The sequence below is a fragment of the Vombatus ursinus genome, unplaced genomic scaffold, assembly GCF_900497805.2.
Source record: "Vombatus ursinus unplaced genomic scaffold, bare-nosed wombat genome assembly UNPS02011334.1, whole genome shotgun sequence".
Taxonomy (NCBI): Eukaryota; Metazoa; Chordata; class Mammalia; order Diprotodontia; family Vombatidae; genus Vombatus; species Vombatus ursinus.
In genome coordinates this window covers 9,764,165-9,781,023 of record NW_020951112.1, presented here as the reverse complement: position 1 = coordinate 9,781,023, position 16,859 = coordinate 9,764,165, and the positions used below count along the sequence as shown (strand labels likewise).

Sequence of the window (16,859 nt, the reverse complement as noted above, 5' to 3'; positions counted from 1 at the left end):
TTTTAAACAACAAAAGACTTCTGTGACCGTGTTGGGAAGCTTCTCCACAAAATATTCATGGTGTTCGGTGAAGAAGGCAGGTACCAACAAGGAACTTTGCAAGGCTAAAAACCAGCCCCATGGGACCTGTTCATGTAACATAAACACCACTAAAACAATGGACAAAGGTATGGTTATTATTTTAAATAGTTCAGTTGACCTCCCCAAGTGCTGAATCCTCTAGAACCCTTTTGTGATAAACAATGCCAGAGGTCAGTCAGGAATTGCCTGGAGAATTGGGGCTAGGGGAGAGGACTAAGGTTAGGGCCAAAGGTTATAGGTCCTGTGCTCTAGGGCGAGGTCAAGAGGTACGATATCTCAAAATATCTGAATTCATTGAAGTGGGACTGAATAATCATAGTTCTTCTGTTTCAGGGTTTCTCATCCTGGGGCATACATACTACCAGGAGATATTAGAAGATTGTCAAGGGGACATAGGGAATATTTAGTGAACAGCTATATTAGCCTCTATTATTTTGATCTCTGGTCCCCCTCATCCCTCCCTCTCCTGATTGCCTTCTCCATGTGCTCTGGAATATCAGTGTTCTTCCTAAACAATCTCAGTGTTGTCTGAGCAAGGTCAGTAATGGGAACAAAGTTAAAAAGGGTTGAAGAAAAAGAAAGCACCAAGATAGCAATGGTATATTTCTGGGAGACATTCATCCTCCTCTTGGTTTTATCTACACAAGCGAAATGAAGGACAGAGACCTTCTAACCAACTCTCTGATCTAGATAATGGTGACGAAAAAAAAAGTCTCTTTCTCAATAGTTGGATTCAGGGTGTTTTGTCTTGTTTTGTTGTTCATGGCTTAGATCTGGGGAGATGTAGGGGTTTGGATTACCTGGAAAAATGACCTTTGTTCCCTGTACTTTGTATTAACACAGATAGGCTTCTAGTTACTTTTTCTCATAAACCTGGAGATAATGTTTAGTGTGATCCCTTTTTAGTGGAGACACCACATTAAAAATAACTTAAAATAATTAAAACTTGTGATCCCTAAATAGCTTAAGCAGACTGTTTAAAAATTCACCAAATGTTTCTAGGACAAAGGTTCTTAACCTTTCTTATGTTCTGGACCCCATTGGGAGTCTGGTGAAACCCATGGAGCTCTTCTCAGAATCATGTTTTTAAATGCATAAAATAAAATATTAAAGATTACAAAGGACATGTAATTTACTGAAATACAGTTACCAAAATATTATACAAATTCATGGACCTCAAGTTAAGAATCACTGTTCTAGGCCCTTTAATGATGGCTCTCCTCTGTCTGTATCTTTGTTCTTTCCCACTGAACCCTATGTTATATTATTTGTACCAGTCAAGAGAACTTGACCACCCTTGCTTGCCTTTAGCTTTTGAATTTCCATCTCCAGTCTCTGTCTCTTTTGTCCATGTGATTCCTCTTAACTGGAATGATCCCTTCCCTTTCATTAAACCATTTACCTATCCTCCATCTCCTCCCAAGCAAACCAATTACCTCCCTTCCTCTCAAGCACTGACAAAACCTTGTTTCTCTCATGAAATTCTTCCAGATGAGCTCCACCTAACCTTGACATTATTGCAGTGACCCCTCAATATTCACATACTCTTGTTGACATAGACAGTTTTATATGTGTCTCTTTGACTTTGATGTAAATCTCCCATTAGGCATGTCTCTCACTTGATGGCAAGCCCCTTCAAGGGCAGAGGCTATGCATATAATTTACTTTGAAACTCTTCATGACTCCTAGGATGACTGCAAACAGTGGGCCTCAGTATTTTTCAATCTCTCCCCCTTGATGTATTACTTAGTATACACTTTGTATTTGTTTACTTGTATAAATATCATATCACCACAGTATTACTTAGTATATTAGTATGTATTTTCTATTTGTTTACTTGTGTATATATCTCATATCACCACAGTATAACGTAAGTTCCCTGAGGGGAGGAATATCTTTTTTTGTTGTTTGTTTTTGGGGGGGTTTTTTTGTTTGTTTTTGGCTTTGTATTCCTACCACCCAACGCAATGTCTGGCACATTTCTTGAATACTGAATCTAATTTCTTGAATTCATGGTCTTTACTACTAGTATTCAGAGCGCAACTAAATTCATCTTGCTTTGCATTGTGAACACATTGATAATGTTTGGACTGAATTACATCAAACCCTGTAGAACATGAGTGACAGTATGACAGAGTGGGCAGAGAGTCCATCAAAAAGCATTTATTAAGCATCTAATGTGTGCCAGACACTACACTAAGCAGTAGGGACACAAAGAAGGATAAAAGACAGTCCCTAATGTCAAGGAGATCAAAGTCTAAGGGGTGTGGGGCAGCAATATACAAACAACTATGTACAAATAAGATATAGACTGGATAAACTGGAGATAAGCACCAGAGGAAAGGCACTAGGATTAAGAAGGATCAGGAAAGTCATCTTGTAGAAACTGGGATTTTAACTGGGAACTTGAAGAAAGCCAGGAGTCTGAGACAAGGAGGAAGAAATCACAGACAACTGGTCTCAAAACTAGGAAGACCGGGTCTTAAATCCTGCCTCTGACATGTGTATGACCCTGGATAAGTCAATTAAACTCTTCAGTGCTCTCTCTAGGGAACCGTGTAAGACATAGGCTGTTGAGAAGGTGCCTATCTGTATCAATAGAGATTATCCCTACCAGGGAGCCCTCCATGCCAGGGAACTCACAGGTGCAATCCCTAGATGTCCCTGAATTCTTTCCAAGCAGTTATGAAAGGATGCAGGAAAGATAAAGAAATGTATTAGCCTTAATTTAAAAAAAAATTGGTTGGTTTTGATTTATCATCAATTTAATCTTCCTTAAATTGCTTCTTTGGGGGCTTCCTTCTTATCAGTGGGGTTTCAGAAGAAAATGGAAAAGCATTCATCAGTGGTTTGATGACAGCTGACTCAAGGAAGTTGATGGATTTGAACCTATTAATGCCTGTTTTGCACTCACATGTCAACAATTCAGACTCTACATTAGGTCAGCATTTCCCGAACTACAACTGTGCAGAGGTCTCCAGTGCTCTACATGATGCAGGAGAGGTTCTCTGGGAAAAGTTCACAGCTGCTGATATTTGCCCTCCACCCCCCACCCCTGAAATAGTGACTATGAAAATGGTTATGTGCAAAAATATGTATGTCCCAGGTTTAGGGATGGGGTATCACATTCGGTTTTATTTCCTCTTTTTTTTTTTTTTGGCTCCAAAATTCCCCTGATCACTCTGCTCCTTTATTCTGGGTATATGCTGTACCCCCAGGGCCCCTGAATCAGTGTTTTCAGGCTCATCCATAGACTTCAAGCCAATGAAAGCTTCCATGGCCAAATTAGTGTGGCAATTTGGCCGACGTTTACATTTAACCATTTGCCTAAAGGTCTGTCAATCAAATCAACTAGCGTTTACTATGTGCCAAGGCACTGTCCTAAGTACTGAGGCTTCAAAGAAAAAGCAAAAACAACTTCCCTGCCCTCCAAGAGATCAGATTCTAATAGGGGAGACAATATATATACAAGATAAAGAAGGAGTAGGTTAAGGGGAGCCTCAGAGAGGGAGATGCTAAGAAAAGATGCCAGAAGTGCCTTTAGTTCAGGGCTATTCTTGTTCTGGGTCAGGCTCTGCCAACACCAGCTCCAAACTGATAGAGTGATCTCAGTAGGAGTCAAGAGATAGAAGTGGGTTGAAAAATGACTTTCTTCCAATGGACTGTCTATCCACAGTGGGCTCGGAAGCCACACTGAGTTCAAATGTGTGTGGTGATGCCTCATGTGCAATGCCTCTGAGAGAGAGAGGAAGGAAAGAGAGAGAGGGAGGAAGGAGAGGAGGTGAAAGAGAGAGAGGAAGGAGAGGGGGAAGGAAAGGGAGAGAGAGGGAGGAAGGAGGGGGAGGGAAGGAAAGGCAGAGAGGGAGAGAGAGGAAGAGAAAGGGAGAAAGAGAGGAAGGAGATGGGATGAAGAGAGAGAGGGAGAGGAAGGGGGAAGGAGAAAGAGAGAGGGAGAGAGAGGAAGGAGGGGGGTAAGGAAAAGAAGAGAGGAGGGGGAGGAAAAGGGGGGAAGGAAAGGGAAAGAGAGGAAGAGAGAGAGAGAAAGGGGGGAAGGAAAGGGAGAGAAAGAGAGAGAGAGAGGAAGAGAGAGAGAGGACGGAGAGGGGGTGAAGAAGAGAGAGAGGAAAGAGAGGGAGAGAGAGGGAGATAGAGAAAGAGGGGGGGAAGGAAAGGGAGAGAGAGAGAGAGAGAAGAAGGGGGCAAGTGGAGAGAGAGAGGTTCAGCAACATCTGGGAAGGCACAAAGGGTTTTGTTTGATTTTTTTTGATGTTTACAACTGTCTTTGAATCTACCACTTACTATTTTGTCCCCCTCCTTTCTCCAGATCTTTTAGCTATCATTGTATCCTTCACTTCTGACTCCTGGAATTTAACAGAAAGATTCAACTTCACCAACTGCTCCTCTTTAAGAGAGTAAGTATCATTTTTAAAAAATTAAATATTTAGGGGGCAGCTAGATGGCGCAGTGAATAGAGCTCTGTCCTTGGAGTCAGGAGGACCTGAGTTCAAATCCAGTCTCAGACACTTAACACTTACTAGCTATGTGACCCTGAGCAAGTCACTTAACCCTGATCGCCTCACCAAAAAAAAATAATAATAATAATTAAATATTTAAAATTAAAATTTTTTTTAAAAAATTTGACTGTTCTTCTATACTAATGAACTCAATTTGGTTCAGTGGATTCTTTCAGGTACTTACTGTGTGTAAGGTAGAATGGTATGGTGGAGAGGGAGCTGGCCTCAGAGACAGGAAGACTGGATTCATGTCCTATCTCTGACGTCCACTGCCTCTGTGACTCTGGGTAAGTCACTTCCCAAGGTCCCAGGAAAATCTGAAACTCTTAAGTTGAACAAAGGTATTGATCTGCACAGGTAGAGGGAGTTTCTTCACCAGGAGTTCACTGAACAGTGAAATTACAGATCCAGGCATTCACTCTTGGGACTCAGTGTGGCATGTAGCAGAGAGCGCTGGATATGGAGACAAGAAGTCCTGAATTCAAATCCAGCCACGGAAACTTACCAGCTGTGTGACCTGGATAAATACAACCCTTAACCTCTCTGGGCCTTAGTTTTCTCACCTGTAAAACGAGGAAGGGATTGGGCTAGACATGGCCTCTGAGGTCTTTGATTCTAGAGCTATGATCCTTTCTTAGACTTCAGCAACTGTCTAAAAATGTGAACAGAGATGTCTAAGACTAAGCAGGCTGGTGGACAGAATTCCCCTACTGTCTACAGATCCTTGCCATGTTCCCCTTCTAGTTAAGAACACCTGAAGCCAATGGCTCATAATGGCAGGGAGGTGATCCTGGATGGTTTTTTAAAAATATAATTTTTTAACAAGGGGCAGTGTGGTGTAGTCAATAAAGGGCCAACCTCAGAATCAGGGAGACTTGGGGTCAAACTCTATCTCTGGCTGTGTGACCCTGGGAAAGGTACTTAACTTTTCTGTGCCCCAGTTATTCTAAGACAATAAGTTGCAGAGCAGCTGAGGAACTCTATTGTAAAGGGAAATTTCTCATCTGGACTTCCCTATATCTGTGAAATTAAAGGGAAAAACCCTTTTTGGGGGAAGGGGGGATATATTTTGTTTTGACACAACAGACACTTCTCCAAAAAACCCTTAAGCAAACCATCTTACAAAATATACTGCTAGAAAAGCAGTTGACCAATTGTAAATTCAAAGGAGAGATGCTCTTTGTAACTTTATGCATATGGACTGCTGTAATTAACTAGAGCTTTATTGCTTCTTCATGTTGACATGATGTACATTGCTGTAGTCATTTTGTATATCATTCTCTTGTCTCTGCTTTTTTCCTTCTTCATCATTTCATATAAATCTTTCCATATTTCTCTGAATCTTTCCTCTTTGTGATTCCTTATTGCTCAATAATATTCATTATATTCGTGTGTGGTAACTTGTTGTAATCACTGGGCACTAATTTTATTTTCAGATCCTGGGTTTTCAAAAGCTGTCCGAGGGGAACATAAGCTTTTAAGTGGGTGAAAAGACTTTGAATACAGGCAGGGTGGTGGGACTATCACTGACGACTAGCGTTTCATGGAGAGGCTCATGAACCTAAAGGCTAGCCACAAGGAGGTGAATTCTATAGCCACAGCAACTCATGACTTCCAAGGTGTAAGAACAGTAATGATCTGCATTGATAAAAGGAATCTCGGTGTCTTGGAGGCACAGTATATAGAGCCAGATGGGTTCTCAAAGGCCAATTGTCCAACTCCCTCATTTTATTTTTATTCTGATCTTAACAAACACCAAATGAGGCGAGCGCTTCCATAGACATTATAGAAAAGAAAGGATTGGAAACAAATCTGTATTTGTATATGCTATGTATTAAAATGTATTTATGTAATATATTATAAATACATACATATATTTCTCTATATGTATGTATATGTATACACACATACACTTCTATATACATACATATATATAACATTCAACACAACTTTCAAAGCTATCCTGCTGATCTGTGATTCTTTCTGGCTTTCCTTTTGTTCTCTTTTTATCCGTTAATTTTTTTAAAAAATTCTAAACAAACACCAAAAATAAAAACATTTCCACATAAGTAGGATAATGCAAAAAGAAAATTCGCGATGAAACCATGACTCTCTATTTCATGGAATTTCCCTTTTTAAAAAAAGAAAATAATGAGTTCTTACTTTCAAAACTGTCCAGCTTATCTGTGTTTCCCTTTGAACTTTTTTGTCCTATTTTGTGTTTTTGTTTTTGTTTTTAAATTCTTCCATGACTTTTTTCTTTTCTTTGGCAGCTCTGTTCCTACCCTCTCTCTACCTCCCACCTCTATCACCTCTCCCCCCTCCACTGAAAAGAAGAAAAACAAAACCTTTATAACCAACAAGCACAGTTAAGCAGAATAAATCACCACTTTGGAAAAGTGGAGAAGTGTATGTTTTATTTGGCATCTTGAATTTTTTTCACCTTTCTGTTAGGATGTACAACCCCTTTAGAAATGAGACAACTTAGGCTCAATGAGAGGAAGTATACTCACACAGGTAGTAAGTAGGAGAGGAGCCAGAATTTGAACCAAGGCCCTTTTGACTAAATCCAATGTTCTTTCCATCACACCACGTTGCTTCAATGAAATAATATCTTTTGAAATATTTACATATTTTCATGTCTATCATTCAGCATTTTCTTGTTTCATAGAGACGGTATATTGTATGTGAGTTTCAGAAGTACTTTTTGGCATTGTACCTAAGTAAAGACATGACATGAGCATTTAAAAGTATCAAATGAGATAATATTTTAAAATATGCAAATGTTAAAGCACTATATAAGTGCTAGCTATAATAATAATAATAATTGATATTACTGTATGTGATTCTATTGGTGTAGGAATGCCTTCCCACAACTCAGATTACAACTTTTTAAAATTTTATTTCCTTAATGAATAAAAGTCAGTTTTCTCTCCTTTCACCCCCACCTTTGAAAAGAAAAAAGAAAAAGAAAACCTTTATTTTTAAAAACAATTTTAGGAGCAGCTAGGTGGCACAGTGGATAGAGCACCAACCCTGAAGGCAGGAGGACCCAAGTTCAAATCTGGCCTCAGACCAAACACTTGACACTTATTAGCTGTGTGACCCTTGGCAAGTCATTTAACCCCAGTTGCCTAAAAAAAAAAATTAATTATTAAAAAGTTTATTATTAAATCTTAATAAAGTAAATTAACAATAAAATTTTAAAGTAAATAAAATTTTAAATTGTTTAGAAAATTTTCAGTTAGCAAAAACCACCTTCTGTCCCTTCTATCTTCCCCCCCAGAGAATAAAAAACAAAACCTTTGCTAAAAACATGTATAATTACTGACACAAAATCCTGCACTAGCTGTGTCCAAAAAAAAAAAAAATCCATCTCAATGTGCACTCTGAGCCCATCACCTCTCTGTCAGTGGGTAGGAAGCATGCTTTATCATGGATCCTCTGGAATCATGATTGGTCATTGTGTTGATCAGAGTTTCTAAGACTTTCAAAGTTAAAACAAAACCTTTGGAACAAATATAACAGTCAAGCAAAACAAATTCTGGCTTCGGCAATACCCTCCCCCCAAAAAGGTGTCTCAGATTACAACTTGTCAGTGCTTTAGGTAAAAGAGGTCATTCTTTGCCTCATTTCTTACCTAGTCTTAATCACTGAATGGGTGTTGCCTCAGTTAAACTGAGACCTGGAACGACCTTAGCTTAAAAGGGCCAAGGTCTCTCTCTGCATCTTGGGCCATCTCCAGTCATCCTGATCAATATCTGGCCACTGGACCCATTTGGCTCTGGTGGAGAAACTGAGGCTGGTGCCTTTGCACAGCCCTCCCTCACTTAAATCCAATTCACTAAGTCATGGCATCACCTTCCTAATGTCTTAGTCCCCTTTGAGAACGAAGGACAAACAAGTCTATGCCTTAGTAGATAAGTCTTCAAGAGATGTTTGAGTCTCAGAGAGATTATATCACCTGCCCAGGGTCACATGGCTCATTTGTATTCAAAGAGATGTTCAGATCTAGGTTTTCCTTACTCCAACCCCAGTGCTGCCTTTGCTACCTTAGGCTGCCTCTAAACAAAAAGATGAGGAACTAAATTATACATCCTATTCTCACCTCATTTTCATTTTAATAAATGAGTATGTGCAGACAAGGAATGAATGACTGCTTTTTAATATAACAGAGCACTTTGACTAAAGGACCATCAGGGTAATATACTTTCCATCATCTAAGACAGAACTTTGACTCCTGTGTAATAAAAGCTGTATCACTGGGCACTTCAAGAATTACTGAAGTTTAGTGTTAGCAGGGATCTCTGTTTTTGCATGCTTTTACAAATGGGTGATCAGGGACCTTAAGTGAAGACCTGGGGTTCTTGCACTTACTAGCCTTACCACCCTAGGCAAGTAGTTTAACCAGACCCCCTGGAGTTGCATCTGTAATTTTCAAACACCAAAGTCTTTCATGGACAAATTAGCTCAGACCTTGGTCACACAGCCGACTTCCTAGAAGGCAGGAGGAAAGAAAAGGTGAAGGAGAGGGAGAGAGAGGGGGAGGGAAGGGAGATTATTCATTCTTTCCTTAACTCTTCTGTCTGTGCTTGGCATTGTGCTGGGCATTGGGTATATAAAGATGAACATGAAACAGATCCTGCCCTCAAGGAGCTTATATTCTATTGTATTCTACCCCTTGCCATTACTGCTGTGGAGGAAAGAGAAGTAAATCATTTCTCTGGAGGGAAAGACGAGAGGAAGTTCACATGGGTAGAGGAAGAATGGGGAATCCCTCTGTGGCCTGATTAAAGTGGGGCCAAAGACGCTTTTCTTAACTGCAGAAGCAGTAGAGGGGGATGGGTAGGAAAAAATAAATCTTTTCTAGGATCGAGGATGGCAGGAGCCTTTGGGATGTGTGTCCTAGCTTCCTAATTTTCCAGCGGGAACTCAGGATGCGTTTTCCCTTACAAGCAACAGGACACGATAGTGCTCTCAGCACCATAGTCCATTTGCTTTATGGGCTAAGTGGGCTTCTGTGGCCTAGCCCAAGAACTTTACTAGCGGCTTCTAGGGACAACGGCCTTCCAAGCTGGAGGTGGAGGGAGCTGTATGAGGGTGAGGATCAATGTCAGTGCTCTTTGGAAAAGCCAAATAATAATGAAAAAAAAAGATGTCCTAATTTATTATAACAATAACTACAATGTGATAAATACTGCCTCACTAATGATCAAAATACCAGGCTAAAGTTGGCTCTCATGAGGTGAGTAAACCTAGTAAGAAACATTTAGCAAGCTAAATTTACCAGTACTTTAGTCAAGTAGAAGCCAGCTTTAGTAATACTGAAAAATAGATGGAGATTTTAAAAATACCATTTGTTTAAACATGTAGGAAGTTTTTGGGAGTGCTGAGGAATAGCGGAATAGAATAGTTGGAGGGATCATAGCACTCTAGAACTGGAAAGAACCGGAAGGCCACTGAGTGTCAGCCCCTTACTTTACGTAAATCTGGACCTTAGTGGCCAGCCTCCTCATTGAATAATGAGGAAACTGAGGCCCAGAGAGGTTAAGTGATTCCTTCAAAGTCACACAGGAGGTAACCATTAGAGGCAGAATTTGAACCTGCATCTTCTGATTCCAGAGCCAATACTCTATTGCTTTTTCTGCTGTACCAGACTGCTTCCCATTCATATAATGAATTATAGATTTACCATGAAGTTGGTGATCCCCTAGTTCAGCCATTTCTCCAGAGCAGGAGTTCCTGATTTTTATAACATAGACCCCTTTGACAATCTGGTAAAGCTTATGGATCCCTTCTCAGAATCATGTTTTTAAATACCCAAAATAAAACCTGTAGAACTGCGAAGAAAACCAATTATATTGAAATTCAGTTATCCAATAAACTTTTTTTTAACTTAATGGACCCCAGCTGAAGTATTTTACAACTGCCTTAGTATTTTACAGCTGTCAACAGTGAAGACATGCTCAAGGTCATGTAACCAGTTAGTGTCAAAATCAGGACTCTAATTGAGCTCTCTTGCCTTCCCATCTAGTATCCTTTCCATTATCCCATTCTAAGTCCTGTTGTGAAGTACTCAAAAAAAGGGAATCAGGCTCATCTCACACACAGCAACTTGGGGAAAATGTAAAAATAAATGGAAACATTCAATATTAGAGGGATTGGGGGAGGACAGGCACGCTGATACATTGTTGGTGGAGCTGTGAGTTGACCCAACTGTTCCCAAAGGGCTATTCAGAATGATAGTAGAAAAGTATCTGATTCTCTCTTGTCAGAAGTATTCAGGCAGAAGCTAGATGACCACTTGGGTTTGGTGAAGTGTGGGAGTCCTTTTCCAGGTATGAATTAGCTCCCCAGTGAGATCCCTTCTGAAATTTTTGTGGTTCTGTGACTAAACAACATTATCAAATCTTTTAACCAGCAATCCAACCATTGGGCATATTCCCCAAGTTTAAAAAACAAGAAAGCCCAATATATCCTATAGTAATCATAGCGATCTTTTTGTAGTAGCAAACAATTGGAAATAAAGTGGTTACCCATCGATTGGGGAATTCTGAACAATTATGGTATGTGATCATAACATAATGGAATATTATCATGTCATAAAAAATTGCAAGTAGCAATTGTGAGAAAAATGGCAGGATTTAGATGAACTGATGCAGGCTGAAACAAGCAGAATCAGCAGAACAATATAAGTAACAATGATGACAAATTAGGTAAAGGGGGAGAACTGGGGAAGGAGCCTCACCCAATCTCGACATCTAGGAACGGATAATGAAATCTACATACCTACCTCCTCTCTGTAGGGTGGTTGGGGATTCCTGGGGCAAAATGATCAGCTGAGATAATATTGGTCAGGCGCTTAGCCCAGCACCTAGCACACAGAAGGCACTTAATAAAGGCTTGTTCCTTTGCATACGTTGTCAAGCTTGATATTTTTGTTTTATTGTTTTTCTTTATTAAAACAGAAGTTTCAGTTCCTAGGAAGAGGGAAGATGTGAACTATATTTGGAAATGACTATGATGCAAAAACAAAAGGGTTCAATAAAACTCATTTTTTTAAATCAAAAACTAGTGATCAGGCTTTAAACAGGCAGTGGTAGCAATGCGTATCTGAGGTTTTTTTTCCTGGATGATTTAGCTTGCAAAAATCTGCAAATAAACATTTATAAGTGCCTAGTATGTGCCAGGCACTGAGTTAAGGCTAAGGATACAAAAAGAGGCAAAAGACAGTCCCTGCCCTAAAGGACTTTATAATCTAAAATAAGCACAGGCAACATCATTTTCCTCTCAGATCAAAATTGTTGTTTCTACAGATTGAAAGAAAGCTGAAAACAGAAAGTTTTAGGAGCACCTAGAACATAGTGGAGATTTCAGGTGTTGATCAGAAATAGCATTAAAAATCTCTAGTTAGGAGATAACTTAGAAATCATCAAGTAGAATCTTTTCATTTTACAGATGAAACTGAGGCTCAGGATTGAATGATTTGCTCAGGATCACATAACTTAGAAGTGTCTGAGGTGGGACTGCAGCTCAGATCTCCACACTGCTTCTCCCATTTCTCCTTCCTTTCTTACAATGTCTACCTTTGGCGGGCTGTTTCTCAGTCCTAGCCTGGTGTTTGCTAGGTTTGGAGTCAGAAAGACCTGGAATCCAATCCGGTCCTGCCTCTGAGACTTACCAGCTATGTGACCGTGACTTTCTGAGCCTCAGTTTCCCCATCTCTAAAATGAGGCTGATAATAATACTTGCAGCACCTTTCTCATTAGAGTTCTAAGACCAAATGAGATCATGTTTGTAAAGTGCTTAACAAATCTTAAAGTCTATAGGCATGTCAAGGTTTTTGTTATTATTACTAAGCTGGTAATTCCCTGAAGTACTTTTTAATTACCTTACCGAAACCCTTTCAAAGTAAAGTATAGGATTAGTAAGCATGCTTCCTCAGTCAGAATAGCTTACTAACCATCATCCCCAATCCCCTACTGTCACAGGAAAACAAATTTTCAAAACACAACTGCCGTGTTGCAAAACACAAGAAATATCAGTATCGTTGGCATCAAAACAACTCAAAACAACTCATTTTGTGTTGAGGACCTGGGAGCACAGGGAGGAAACTGAAAGGGCAAGACCTACCTGGTTGCAGCCAGGGATCATAGGATCACAGCTTTAGAGCTCAAAGGGACTTGGAGGTCTTCAAGGCCAACCTTCTCACCTTAGTAGACATGGACTATTTGTGCCCGACACAGATGGGAGAGGTAGAGCCTTCCAAGCTTGTATTGGTCCAATCAGCACCTTGACTCTAACATAGTGATGTCATTTTGGTCCTCTTCAAGGACAAAGGACAGCAACCAGCCAACTCACTTTAGAATTGAGTGCCTGTGGCTTGCCCAAGGTCCCATGGGTAGCAAGTGCCAGATTGGGGATTTGAACCCGGGTCTGATCAAGAATGCACAAATAGTTTCTATAGGCCCTTTTCACAATTGGCCTGTCAAACCACCGTTCTCTTCTTCATTGGACCACAGATAAATCTGAAGCTAGAAGGGACCTGAGAAGCTCTCCAGTCCAGTCTCCCTGGTGGTTGTGGTTGGGGGTGGTCAGAAGTGGGAGATTTGAATCCAGCTCCTATCTCCACAATACCAAGTTCATTTGGAACATTGTGGGAAAGAGGCTTGTCACATAGGGGAGTCTTGAATTTAATATTCCACCACTGTCGTCAAAGTTTTTTTTTTCTCACCCTAATATTCATTAAAGCCCAGAAGGAACATTATTCTTTTGACATTCGTGCTATATATCCCGGAGAAATGAAACTGTCATGAAGTTCGGACATTAATCCCATTCTCCATGTTGCCAGATGCTCAGTCTGTGTTGGTGCGACCTGTGCTTGGTGTGAAAATGAGAAAAAATGCATACATCCTTTCACAGCCTGTGACCCTGCGGATTACAGGAAAAAACAGGTGACTAATTTGGTGTAATTGATAGAGTGGCAAGGCTTCTTTAGAAAATATATGTTCATAAATGTAACCTGAAATAAGATCCACAGGGAAAAAAAAACACAAAACCCTGAACACTGTAGTGGTTGGAGTGGCCAAACTTGGCCTTGGAGGAAGGGTGAGAAAACACATCTCCCTGCCATGCAAAGGTGGGAGAATATGGGTGGAATACTGCATGTACTGTTATATAAGTCAATTTGTTGGTTGGGTTTTCCCTCTTTCTTTTTTGGTCTTTGTTTATAACTGAGGGCTTGCTGGGTGGGGAGGGGGAAGGGATAGATTCAGAAATAAAGGTGTTGTAAAAATGAAAGTCAATAGAAATAAAATAAAATAAAAATGAAATGAAATTTAAATCATGTGTATGTAGATATACATTGTGTATATATGTATATGTACACTTATTTTAGATACCTATTTTAGATAGGTATGTGTATTTTGTATGTATGAGAATACACATGTATAATAAATATTATACATAATATTTGTGTATATATGCATATATATACATACACATACATGAGAGGCAATAAAGCATAGACAGCCAACCTCTAAGAGAAAATGATCTGGGTTCAAGTCCTACCAATGAGAGAATGTAACTTAACCGGCTCAGGGCTCTAGAGAAGTTTCTCAGACTCGAAGTTGTAGAGAAAATGCTGACCTGTATTAGTAAAGGGGGGTTCCCATACCAGTGAAATCTCAGATCCAGACTCTATTCTGGTTAAAGGTGTATATGCCCGCATACATGTGTTCATTAGTCATTCAACAGATATTTATTAAACACAGTACAAGTTAGGCCCATATGTGTGTTTGTGATCACTGTAACCTTACCCTATCTTATTTATCTGAGGCCTAGGCAGTCTTTAGTCTATCTTGACATTGAGAAAATGCTTTGAATTTTTTCCAGAATGTCTGTCAAGCATCCAGAAAATCACCTCTTTCGAGAGGAGGAGGATTCCAGGCCAAGAAGAATACCAGAATAAACCAGGACTCACAGGTTAGAGCATATTGGCCGATGCCAACCATGTAGAAGTTGGTCATGGGCAAATTAAAAAAAAATACCAGAAGCTAGAACCATTGGGATTATTCCAAGTTTCCCATCCTACCAAAATTCTTTTTGTCATCTATGGGTTTTTAACTAGTTTAAAAGAAAATTAATTGGCTCAATATATCTCAGGCTCCAAACTCTGTGAAATAAATTAGAACTCCTTAATTATGAAAAATGGTGGTGTTCTTTTGGTAAGTCAGTTTTGGAAAGCTGACCTTGTGGCTGTCTTTGGGGGAACTTCCGGAAGGAAACGTGGTAAGTTTTGGGGGGGTTGGGTCTTTAGGTGGATACTCCATTTTTGAACGGTTCATTTTGCCCTCCATGGATTGGTAAGAATGATATACCTAAAATGAAATGTTCACTCAGTTTGCTGACCTTTTTGCTTTATTTAAATAAAGTCAGTGGAATCAATAATAGATATCCCAGAATTAAGAAATATGCTACAAAATGTCTCTCTTTCCCCCCTTTTTCTTCCCTTCCCTTCTGACTTTATTTCTCTGTCTCTGTCTCTCTCTCCCTCCCTTACTCCCTCCCTCCCCCTTTTTCCCTCCCTCCCTCCTCCTCTTTTTTTCACTCTCTCTCTCTCCCCTTCCTTCTCCTCCTTTTCCTCCTCCTTTTTCTTCTCTCTCTCCCTCTCCGATCCTCTTTCTCTCTGTCTGTCTCTCTCTCCCCCCCTCTCCCCCTCCCCCCCTTACTCCTCCCTAGAAAACCGTTAGAATTTTCAAGACCTTGAAATTCATTGACTTCCTTTGTTCCTTGTAATGTTTCAGAAGGCCTTAGCTCAGAGAAATATCAGTACATCCTTCTATTGAAGAAGGCCAGTTCTTCGCCACGCCGGGTGAATTCCTGAGAAACTCTTGTCAGTGTCAGTGACTGAGCTTAATCAGGGAGCTAGCTTGCAGAGAACTTTTTCCTAGTTTTGCATTTTTTGACCTTATCAGAAGTGGGGAGGACATGTGACCCTGGTTAGCTCATCTGTAGCTATTTAAAGGTAAATTACCGATTAATAAAATGTACATCCCCGGTTATTTGAAGAAGAAGAAGGAAAGAAGGAGGAGGCAGGGGAGGAAGGAAGGGAGGAGGAAGAGAAGGATCTGGGTACAGTGGAAAACACAATGGCTCTGGAGTCTGAGGATCTGGTTCAAATCCTCCCTCTTACTGGCTTTGTGACCTTGGGCAAATCACTTCTCTTCGGGCCTCTGCTTCCTAATGTGTAAAAGGAAGGTGTTGGAATAGATGGTTTTGGGATTTTTTTTCTGAGATCTATATCTATCTATCTGTATATCTATATCTATATCTATATCTATCTATCTATCAGCCAATGTACCTCTATGTCCTCAGCAAACTCCTGAAGCCTCTGAGTTTCCAGTAGGACTCATCTGCCTTGGTTGGGGTCTTCCAGATCTCAGGTGGTCACAGGTCTGGACCAAAAAAAAAAAACAAAACCCGAACCAAAACAAAAGTAGCTGGATCGTGTGAACCAGATGCATTAAAAAAAATTTAGGACACACATACCAGCACCCTTTCAATTTTCCAAACTTTTAGGTTCTTCATAGACATATAGGTCTGATCCTGAAGGGCCCTTGGACACCAACTAGTCCAAGCCCTTCATTTTATTGATGAGGAAACTGAGGCTAAAACAGGTGAATTAATCTCTCCAAGGTCACAAAGGTAGTGAGTAGGAGAGCCAGGATTCGAACCCAGGATCTCTGATTCCAAATCCATCCCATTCTTCCCATTCCCCCTGTTTTCTTGGGGAAACAGGATCCATCATGCTTTCTCCTCAGTGGCTTTGTATTTGTTGACTCCTATTAGGATGGGGGTCTCCTATGAACCCTAAGTTCCCTTCCCCCTTTCTACTTTTGCTATTTCTGACCCTAAGCTAAGCCTTCAAACACTTTTGCCTTGCGAAATACTTTCCTCTGTCAGTAAATGGATGGACCAATCTTCGTCCTGATTGAATTACCACTTAGAGGAGCTCCCTTTCATCCCTAAGTGCTCCTGAAGATCCATTCAGAGCACCTGGGAGAAGGCTGATTTACCTAGCTGCCTCCAAAGGCTTCTCTGAGAGCGTATGGACCACTTGGGAGGCAGTAGCATATACACAAGAGGGCCTTAGAGGTTTGCTCTTTCCAAACAACAACAACAACAAATGAACACTCACTGCTTCCCTGGCTCCCTGCAGTCTGGCTTCGTGGTTCATTGCCATCTTTTGAACCATAGCTCCAT

General features: G+C 40.3%; 1 protein-coding gene across 1 annotated transcript in view; it reads left to right on the top strand.

Moving 5' to 3' along the window:
- The window catches only part of PLXNC1 (plexin C1), a gene marked incomplete at its 5' end in the record, with an annotated part of 215,740 nt that overhangs the window by 61,574 nt on the left and 137,307 nt on the right, over nucleotides 1-16,859 (top strand). The window contains 4 exons of the mRNA XM_027855804.1: nucleotides 17-167; nucleotides 4,406-4,493; nucleotides 13,447-13,549; nucleotides 14,490-14,579. Coding sequence (XP_027711605.1) covers nucleotides 17-167; nucleotides 4,406-4,493; nucleotides 13,447-13,549; nucleotides 14,490-14,579 — 432 coding nt within the window. The remainder of the gene's footprint in view (nucleotides 1-16; nucleotides 168-4,405; nucleotides 4,494-13,446; nucleotides 13,550-14,489; nucleotides 14,580-16,859) is intronic.